This window comes from Micropterus dolomieu, unplaced genomic scaffold, assembly GCF_021292245.1.
Source record: "Micropterus dolomieu isolate WLL.071019.BEF.003 ecotype Adirondacks unplaced genomic scaffold, ASM2129224v1 scaffold_75, whole genome shotgun sequence".
NCBI lineage: Eukaryota > Metazoa > Chordata > Actinopteri > Centrarchiformes > Centrarchidae > Micropterus > Micropterus dolomieu.
Genome location: NW_025744075.1, coordinates 26002 through 36980, shown reverse-complemented (window position 1 = coordinate 36980; position 10979 = coordinate 26002). Strand labels below are relative to the sequence as shown.

Genomic DNA, 10979 nt, shown 5'->3' with positions numbered 1-10979 from the left:
ATAGTGCTTTACTTGTAGACAGCTGTTTCCTCTAAAGCCAAACTGTTTGGTGTGACTAGACTGAAACCGTTATGGGAGCTGTCGCCATTATCTAGTGCCATACATTGAAAGCAGAAACAAGTAACTTATAATAGTTTAAATGTGATCTTTTTTAGATGTTGACGATGATACTTTTCAGGCTTCTCCACACACACCATTCAGACTGCACTTCTGAATGGGCCGTGTACGAATCATACATCTGCCACGCCTGCTTTGCCTGCTCATCTTCTAATCAGTTCTGTCAACTCGATTGCGCCCGAGAGTGGAAACAAAACTGTCTGAAGCCTTGGAGCCTTGTGTCACTTATTTGTTTTGATTTCAATCACGAAGGCTCACAGTTCTGATCTTAAGGCATGCAAACAAAAAAATCTTGATCAGTCATGAGTATCCATTTTGCAGCATTTCATCACGCGTTTGCTCGCTGAGCTCATATTTTCCATGCTGACCTGTTAAAATCCACATGTTTGTGTTGCAAGTGCGTGTCCTTCAAAATGTGTTTACGGGGTTTTTAAAGCCCTGGGCTGCTGTATAAAAGCACACTTTGTGGATCCCTTATGCCGGGCACGTGTTCGGCCCAGAGCATCTCTCTCCATGGGCCACCGGCTCCATTGCACCAGGTCCTGCTTAGCCCGCACAGGGAAATGGGCTCCATATGCTCTGGCTCTGCTGCCTCTGTCCACGGACCATAGACACCCAGCAGACAGGATGCAGAAGAGTCTTTGCTTTCTTTCTAAATCTTAAACCTTTCTCATCCTCAGTCTCTGCCTCGCTCTTGTATCCACTCTCCCCTCTCATGCCTTGCTTCTTTCCTAAATCCACTTGTCAGTCTGCTGTAGTCTCATACAATAATCTAAGGGGCTTATTTCAGGGCAAAGGTTTGCAGCATTCTGTACCACAGGGCTGTATGCTCTTTTAAACCCCTCGGGGGAAGCCGTGCACTGTTTTTCTCGCTCATTCCACACGCGTCAGGCCTCATTAGTTGTGTTGGAGGAGACACGGGCAGGGAAGGAGGCCAAGCTTGCTGCATGTGTGGACAAGTGGTTCTCAAATGGTGTTTTGTGGTGTGAGCTCAAGTGTGCCTGCTGCAATGTTATATAAATGTTATTGATACCAGGTGATCAGTCTAATGCTGTGCTGTCAGAAGATGGGTCATTATTAGATTGCTGTGTTCGGCTTTTGAAGGGATCCAAAGCGAAGTCACACAAAAAAAATGAAAACGTGTGTATGACACATATATAACTTACTTATTTATTTAAAACTGAAAAGATTCTGCACAGTGGCGGGGAAACAGCTGCTAGTCTCTCTAGTGGTAAGCAGCATTTTTAGTGCTAACATAATGAGACGCATCAGTCAGTAGGTCTCTGTGGCATTGACAGTGGATTGTTGATTGAATACTTTTCCACTTACTGATAAATTGGCTGGGCCAGAATTAACTAGAAGCAGAAACAAGCAAAAAAAAAAGAAGAGAAATGCCAAACTTGTGCATGAGGTAATTTAGAAAGAGTGTCATCGTCCATGAGAGAGTTTATTTTTCTGTAAAATCTACTCAGTACATGTCTGTGTCACGATTATTTAATAACCACTCACAAGTGTTTGTTTTATATAATTGTTTTAAACACTCAAATATCAGTATTGGTCTTGGCCTCAAAAACCCAGGGTCCAAGATTCATGTCAGTCATTGAGAAAATGTTTAATTTGTATTGGGTTTTCAATGTGAAAATGTGACAGCATGTTGAATTTTGCCAAAGTAGGCTACACAGGACCAAATAAACACCACACAATCCAGGAGAAACATGCAGAACAGAATTATTCTTTTCTTGTTAATGGTATTGTATTTGACCCGTCTTCCCCTCTTACATGACTCTGTTCTGAGGCTGAACTGTGAGAGATCTAAATGCTTTTGGTGTCTCTCACCTTTTCTGTTTCTCCCTACAGGTGGTGTCTTTGGTGCAGCTGCTGAGCGACCCCTTCTACCGGACTGTGGAGGGTTTTCAGGTGCTGCTGGAGAAAGAGTGGCTCTCCTTTGGCCACAAGTTCAGCCAGCGGAGCAACTTGAGTCCCAGCAGCCAGGGCAGCGGCTTTACACCCATATTCCTGCAGTTCCTGGACTGCGTGCACCAGGTGAGGTTTTTACCCCCCACCGATCCTTATTGCTCCGTACAGTTAAACCTCACCATCCCCCTTGCTACGTGACTTCTCTCCACTTTCCCTCCGTGACTTAATACCATTCATGCCGTCTTCATGAGCTCATCACATTCCTGAAAAGCGTACAGGGGAGAAGGGTGAAGGAGGCGAGAAATTCAGCTCTCATTATCTATACATTTGGTTTAGTTTTGCACTTTGCATTCCCAATGCTGGATGTTCGATTTCAGCAATGTGTTGCACCAGGGAGTGTGCAGGGAGGCTGCTGCCCAGATGGTCTTGAACCCAGTGATCAGCACTGGGCTGTCTGTGCTCGCGTGTTTCAGCATCCCTTCACATTTCAGTGCGTGTTTGGAGCCGCATGTGGGAAGTATTGCAGTTTTGGGGATTGAGAGTCTCTAGGAAGGGTTGGGTGTGCTTGAGGATTTTAGGGGGGGAGTAGAGTCATGAATGAAGCTCGCACAGCTGAGGTCAAGAGAACTGTGTCCGCTCTGAAATGCTAACCGCAGAGAATGTTGTGGGGTTTTTTGTGTGTGTCTCCTGGGGTTGCACAGACCCACTCCCATACACTTACATCAACACATAGTTTCTGCATTTGTCTTTTGAAACTGTAGATTTGGCAGCTAGGACAGTTTGGCGGGGGTCTTGGGGTCTGGAGAGCTATAAACGGGGGGAGAGAGAGAGGGGATTCGGACAAGAGCTGAAAATAGAAGTGCCTCATCTCCAAAACAGCTGTTGTTTTTGCCAATAGACCCAGGTGGCTTCAAATATTCAACACTTCTCTGTCTTTGGCCAGCTCACACCACTGCATGGGAACAATAGAGCTGCAGTCCTGCTGGCTCAGTCTGGATTGTGTCTGGCGGTGATGATATCACTGACCTTTGCCCCCACAAGGACAGCAGAGGTTCTTTTCCTGTTTCTAATTGGTCATTTATGCACTGGAGGGATGTGAAGCCACAACACGAGGACACAATCCAGCTGTCACACACACACACTCTGACCTTCTCTCTCTGTCTCTCTAATCTTTATCCATCTTTTCATGTCTTTGCAGATTTTGGAGCAACATCCTCTGGAGTTTGAGTTTAATCAGTATTATCTGAAGTTCCTGGCCTATCATCACATCTCTAACCGCTTCAAGAACTTCCTGTTGGACTCTGACTATGAGCGCTTGGAACATGGTCAGTGTCTTTTACAATTTAAACCGAGGAGGGATTGTTCTTTCTAATAGTGTCTCTTTTTATAATGAGGAAATGCTGCATTACAAGTGGTTTCATGTTTCTTTCATAAAACCTGTTTTAACGAAGATTACTGCACCAAAATAAATGATTACTTTCTTAATACCATTAACAAATGAAAGTTTACTTCAATGAGTTCTCCCTTTTCTTTTAAAATGTAAAGAACAAAATGCTACATATAAGAGTTTCCAAAACTAAATGCAACACAAATTCTGATTCAGCCACAATCGCTAAATCTCCCAAGAAATAAATGTGGTAAAATATATTGTCACAAACTAATTAAAAATACTATTAAAATACTCTTCAAATATTTCCTCACTCATATTTGGACACAGAAACCTTCTCTTGTATCCCATAATATAACCCACAAACACTTTGTTGCATCAGCCAAAACAATCTGTGAGATTAATCAGCCCATGTGCTTAACAGCTTCTCCTCTGTGTGTTGTTTTTCGCAGGCTTGTTGTTTGAGGATAAAGGTGATAAACAGGCCCGCAGAGGCATCTGTATCTGGGAGTGCATCAACTTGATGCACAGGAGGAGCCCCATCTTCCTCAACTATCTGTACAGCCCCTCGGAGAGCGATGTGAGTGTTTCTGTCCGCCAGTCTGTCCTTCATGTAGCAGTGCTTCCCGTGCGTCCGACAGCTTAGTCATGCAGCTCCCACACTGAGGAGCGCTGGTGTGGTTGAACTCATCTTTTCTTGCTGACTTTTCTCTTGTCCTGTCAAATATATTAAAAGATAAAAAGGAATTCTTATTATATCAAACCAGTCATAATTTATCATAATATATATATATTTCTGCTCTAGTCCATGAATGTCTTGTTCCAGTAGCCCATTTGTCATCAGGTTGCCCTGGTTCCCTAGCACGGACCTTGTTGACCCAGGTGATGTCCGAGCCGGTATGGCTCTTGTATTTGCGGTTTCACTCATGCCTGATGTAGGCAAGTAGCATTAAGGACCACTGAGCTATCCAGGGCTGAGACTAAACAGTACTGGAAGAACATATGGGAGAAACGACGAGGGGGCGGCAAGGAAGTCCGCCACAGCCAAATACCTACAGAGAGTAAGGCAGGTCCTGAAAAGTCAGCTAAATGGGGAAAAACAAGATCCGAGCCATCAACACATACGCTCTGACAGTCATTAGATACTGGTATAATAAACTGGCCAAAGGAGGAGATAGAGGCTACTGACATAAAGACAAGAAAGCTCCTCACAATGCATGGAGGGTTTCACCCCAAATCCAGCACCCTGAGACTGTACACCAAGTGTAGCGAGGGAGGCCGAGGGCTAGTGAGTGTCAAGACCACTGTCCAGGATGAAACGACGAAGATCCAGGAGTGCATCAGGAAGATGGCCCCCAAAGATGAAGGGCTCAGGCAGCAGAAACCCGAAGGTGAGGACGAGGAAGATGAAGAACCTTCATGGAGGGACAAGCCGCTGCACAGCATGTACCACAGACAAACTGATATCAAGAAATCCTACCAGTGGCTGGAAAAGGCTGGACTAAAGGACAGCACTAGTCATGGCGGCACAAGATCAATAGAGGCTGGGGTCTACCACACCAGGCAGGACCCCAGGTGCAGACTGTGCAAGGATGACCCCTGAGACAAGTACAACAGATAACAGCAGGATGTAAGATGCAGGCAGGAAGTGCGTACATGGAACGCCATAACCAGGTAGCTGTCATAGTGTACAGGAACATCTGCTATGAGTATGGGCTGGAAGTCCCAAGGTCAAAATGGAAGACACCTCCTAACTTCAAGATCCAGACTGACAAACTGGTAATAGCTAACCAACCAGACATCTGGTAGAGGACCTGAGCTTGTGGATGACACATACCACCATACAAGGGGTGAGAGGGGGATTTTTATATTCAGTTATGATGTTTTTCACTGCAGGTATTACTGACACAGAAAGTGTTGTACTTATACTCCACTTCATTTCAGAGGCAAATATTGTACTATTTACTCCGCTACATTTATTTGACAGCTTTAGTCATGAGGTACTTTACAAATTTCAAAATATAATATATAAAACAAATAAATTATGTATGTATGTATCATACATTTTTGTACTGCAGTATATAAGGTAGTTAAAATGTACCTTTACCACCAGCTTTAACATTAAAGTGAAGTACACAACAATGCATCATAATTAAAATCCATTAATATAATAAATATCATTTTGAAATTAATATACTTAGTTTTATATAAGTAACTTGTACTTAAAGTATTTCTACACTTTGGTATTACTACTTTTACTTCTTCTACTACAGGCTGCGTCTCACTGTTACAGCTGATAACTGACGATAACTAATGATGCTGTTGACAGCTCCATGCACAGAAGCAGCTTGAGCTAACGTTAGCGTCACGGAATGACAGAACAAATTCTGCTGGTCCTGATTGAGCTGAGAATATTGAGAAATATTTAATCGAGCAAGTCATTACCTGGGTAGCTGCTAACAATGGGTCTAGAATTGATGCGACCCAATTAGATAATTTTAGATCTGTCTCATTAACAGAAGCTGCCTTATCCGTTGGTCTGTACAAAGACACAGTCCAATAGCTTTCTTTTGAAATATAAAAAAAATAAGACTAGTGTTTCAAGGTCTAGCAGCTTTTAGAGGGCACACTGCCTGGACAAAGGCTTTGTCTAGTCCTTTGTCAAACAAATGAATTACTATTTACAGTATATTGTTATTATTAATTAGACATAGCAGATACCACTGACTACAATAAAAGAAGTTTGTAGGGGTGTGGAGACATCCCACACAAAAAAAGATACAGATAAAACATTTATGATGGTTCTTTATGATGGATCTTGGAGCCTGTACACTGGGAACTGTTTATCTCTTCTGACTTAAGACAGAGGAGCATGGATTTTATAAACTGCTGTTTTTCTCTGTAAAGAATCCAAAGAGTGTTTTTTTTTTACCTAATATCTGACCAAAGTAAAGAAATGAATCAAACTCATGAGATCAAGTTTAGTCTCTGGAGTTGTTTCTGTGTTGTGTGATTGCAATTACTTTGTTTTCTGAATCTGTTTTCTTCCAGTTTCTGGACAGAAAGGTTCCCTGTTACTGATCCCAGCCCTTGTTTGTTTGATGTCGATGATCAGTCTAATGTTTCCTATCATGTCACAGTAATGAATCAAAGAGAGGAGCTTGTTCCTGTTTTCTGAGGCATCACTTGCAGCCGGGCACACTGCCTAACAAGATGCTCTCTGCAACCACTATCCTCATCAAGAAGTTACATCGCACATTATTTTACCTTTTACATCTGATTCTCATTCGAACCTTCCTGTTTTGTAGGTGATCCTGAAGCCTTCGATCAGCATCCCCAGCCTGAATAAATGGGACTTCTTCACGGATGAGACTCTGTCGACGGGGCCGTGTTACGACTGGAGGATGACGGCTGTGAGGTTGGACAGCTTAGAGGAGGCGGACACCATCTCCAACAGTAAGAGGAGGATCGTGTGGCCGTGTTACAGCAGCGTGAGCCGCGCCCAGCCTGATGCCATCACCAAACTACTCTCTGTAAGAAGTTTGTCACCAGAACTTTGAATTTAAGTTTTATTCTGTTGGTTCTTGTATCATACGTCACACTTGTCACCTTTCCTGGCTGTTATTGGTGCTGCAGGACATCGAGAAGCTGGAGGGTGAGCTGAACCAGGCCCCCGAGAAATGGCAGACAACTCTGGAGAGAGTCAGAATCAGCATTCAGGAGGACCTCATGCAAGAAGGAAATGTGGGCATTAGAAGAATAATGATGATGTTATATAAAATAATACTGTTACTAGTCACATACTTTTGTGTGTATTTCTCACACTTTGTTATCTCGTGTGTTTGCAGCTCCGTAAACAGTCCGTGTCCATCTCAGGCCTCATTCCCACATCCGGCCTGCAGGCCTTCCAGCGGCGCTCCATGCTGCACCTGCCAGACGGCGGGCTGAGTGAAGACCGCAGCACCACCGCGGCCAACGGGATCAACCGCCGCGCTGCAACACTTTACAACCAGTTCACCCCCAAGAGCGAGGAGAATAGGTGGGTCGTGAACTTCCCAAGTCCCTGGAACAAATAAGAAGTTCACATTTGATTCACTTAAACCGGCTGCAGAGCAGCTCGGTCCAGTTTTGGAAGATGAGTCAGCGCTGCGGTATGCTGTGTGTCATGTTTGTGAGGATTGTCTGTACTCTGTTAAACTCTGGGTGTGTAATTTTACAATTACTGGGAGGTTAAAGTACAGTCTCTTGGCTCTAATATCTGGATCTTTTCTACTGAGTTGGGACACAGAATTATTTAAAAACCAACATCATGTGAATTTTCTTTCTCTTCATGTTTCACTTTCCAGATAATGTTTAGACAGACAAAAGTTTTATCAGAAACCGTTAATATGCAGCAAGTATTTTGAAACTTGCAAGTTGTCTCTGTATTTCATCATATCTGTAAAACATATTATCCATAAATCACATAATCATAAATTATTCCAGATGTTTGCCAGCTTCATGCCTTTACTCTCCTGTACTTCAGCCATATTATTGATACTGATAACTCTAGCTCTATTTTTGTCTTTGTGGACATAGAAAGCGTCTTGACATGTTATTGATGAATTGAGATGCGGTGTTTTAGACGTAAATCTGTTCCAAAGCTTTTTGGTCTTTACTATCACTATAACTACCCGGTTTTGGCCTCTTTACACTTGTGGGAACACAATGTTCAAACAGTGCTGTAGTTGTCAGTCAGGCCTTGTGTCCAGTGTTTCCTTCTGCCTTCTGTGCAACAAATGTTGGGAGAAGCTCCACCTAACTTTGATCATGAACAGGAATAACCCAAAAGGTACAGAGACATCATCATTATTATTATTTTTCAGGTCTTATGAGGGGATCCTCTATAAACGTGGAGCGCTGCTGAAAGGCTGGAAACCTCGCTGGTTTGTATTGGACATTACAAAACACCAGGTGAGTGGTTGCAGCATATTGATGTTCAAGAAACACCAAACCGTCACCTGAGTGACAGGCTGCAGGTTAACGTTCACGTCTTCACAGCTGAGGTACTACGACACCGGAGAGGACACAAACTGCAGAGGCCACATCGATCTGGCAGAGGTGGAGTCCGTGGTGATCGCCGCCCCGACTATCGGTGCTCCCAAACATATCAGCGAAAAGGCTTTCTTCGACGTGAGTACATGAGAGTGATGTTTCACAAATGACTGTTGTTCCTACAGGGCTCTTGCATGCTCACGTACGGGTTGAAATTGCAGAATTAGTTTTGATTAGTCAAATCTGTCAAAGTGAGTGAGGGGAAATGATCTCATGGCAGCTTTTATCTTGCAAATTTGCCCAGAAGCATCTGTTCCTCTGCTGCCACATGTCATCTGAAATTTTTGATTGTTGTTTATTAGCAGAAGAAGAATCCCAGCTTCCTAAACAAACAAGAAAAAATAGTTTTGTTGTGCGGACGTAAAGACAAAGGCATCTTTAACTATTTACCTCATGTCAATTTATTATAAAAATCATCACTAAAAAAAAAGACCTGATGCTTTAAAGATATTGAAGCAGAGAAAAGAGCCTGAATGTGATGCAGCTATTACACGTTAGAGACAAACCTTTCTGTCAGTGTGGTCTGTTTTATTCTGTTCCATCCCTTTGGCTCACATTTAACCTTCGTTGTCTGACTCTTATCTAGCTGAAGACCAACAAGCGGGTCTACAACTTCTGCGCCTCAGACGCACCCAGCGCTCAGCTGTGGATGGACAAGATCCAGAACTGCATCTCTGACGCCTGAGCTGCGAAACTCGGAGACTGAACACTGAGATATTAGCACCGCGAACGTTAGAGGCGGCTGAGAGCAGAGACGTCACAGGCGCTCGACTCAGCTTTCAGATGTCTTAAAATTCGGGGGACCACAGTGAAAGTGCCTGTATACTGTCCATCCACCTCTGCCTGATTCTTAGCAGCTGGTCAGGCTGTCATCACTCTGTTTCGGCTGGAGTCACACGCACTCGTTTCTGCGTTCAGCTCCCTCCTCTGTGCCTCCTACAGGGATGAAGTAAAGATAAGCTGATGTTTTAGGGGACTGCACTACCAAGGAAATGTTATCCTATTTAAGCTGTAAATAGATCAAAGCAATATCACTGGCCATTCAAACTGTGGGTTCAGTTTTAGACTTCAAATATCCTATAAAAATTTCTATCACATATTTTACTACGAGGAAAGGTTATTGCTGCTTAAAGAAACGTATGAACCGCCAAAAACTCAGAGATTTTGATGCACAACACGACAAAGCAATTTGTTTGCACTTAGCTCAAACGTATGCACTCCTTATCAAATATAGATTTTCTAAAAGAGGCAGACAGTCGAGGCTAAAGGCATTACTTTGCAATGTACATACGACGTTTCTTCAAGACAGATTAAATGAAAAGAATTTGCACAGTGAGTTCAAGCCTGACATTTTTTTTCTATTTAAATAAGTGACGTTTGCTCTATTTTGTTAAATGTTTATTGACTTCTGGATAACACATTTGTCTCATGTAATGTAAATTATTATTTTTTATTAAAAGTGTAACTGTGTAAGTGTGGTGGCTTCATGTTTTCCTGTAAATACCTGTGACATTTAATTTTATATACTGTATGTACTGAACATGAATATACTTTTCTAACCTTAAATCTAATGTGACCAACAAGTCTTTTTTTTTTCTTTTTTTTAAATGTGTCGTTTACTGGTGCAAAACCTGAGTGGCCTGTTCTGTTTGTGATGAAACATTGTTCTGAAAGTGAAATGGAGTCTCTTTTTTTAGTTGCCCAGGCAAGCCTTGTGTCTTTTAAGGGCTTTTTAAGAAGTAAAATATATCATGTAGGTCAATGTGGTTTTCAGAGATCCTTGTCTCACCTGTTCTGTTTGTGCAGCATACAGTTTCATTAAAAAAGAAAGAAAAACACAAATGAAACTATTGAAAGATGTCAGAGGCTGTATCTTACGTTACTGTATCTTTGTACCATGTTTTGTGGTGACACTAATTTTTTGGAAATAAATCAAACACACTTGAAACTACCTGTTGCTTGTTTTCTTGTGCTGCTTATACAGGTGAGATTGGATCAAATAGATAAAAACTGGACAAATGTATCTAAACGTGTACTGAATGCATTTGAATATGTTAACTATATATATATATAAACATATATAAACATTTTATTTAAACAGGAAAAGTCTCATTGAGACACAGTCTCTTTCACAAGGGAGTCCTGTATAGCACAAGCACAATTTTTCAACCATGACTTGAAAAACAATGCATTTTCAAATACAATACAAATTTACACAAAATGTACAAAATATTTACATTGACAAAAATGCAATGAGTTAATATGTAAACAAACGAAATTAAAAAGACTAAATGTAGAGATCTAACTAGCGTTAATTAAAAACAAGTACATATGTCCGTTAGAATGTCTGATATTCTTTAAAAGCAGCTAAAGAAATTGGCGCGCCAATCTTAAGCGTAGACTGGAGTTCATTCCAGGACAATGAAGAAAGACTCCTCTTTGTAGCTCAAGAGGTAAAAAAAAG

The 10979-nt window shown here is 42.0% G+C and overlaps 1 protein-coding gene across 1 annotated transcript; it reads left to right on the top strand.

Annotated features, from left to right (window-relative positions):
• Positions 1-1927: 1927 nt before the first annotated feature.
• Positions 1928-10466, top strand: LOC123967143 (myotubularin-related protein 13-like; the record flags this gene model as incomplete). Its single annotated transcript, XM_046043167.1, has 9 exons — positions 1928-2160; positions 3233-3359; positions 3874-4001; positions 6730-6954; positions 7058-7165; positions 7270-7460; positions 8287-8374; positions 8462-8593; positions 9102-10466. Coding segments are annotated over 9 exons (1331 nt in total), but the record flags the coding sequence as incomplete, so codon positions are not given.
• Between the last annotated feature and the right edge of the window lie 513 nt (positions 10467-10979).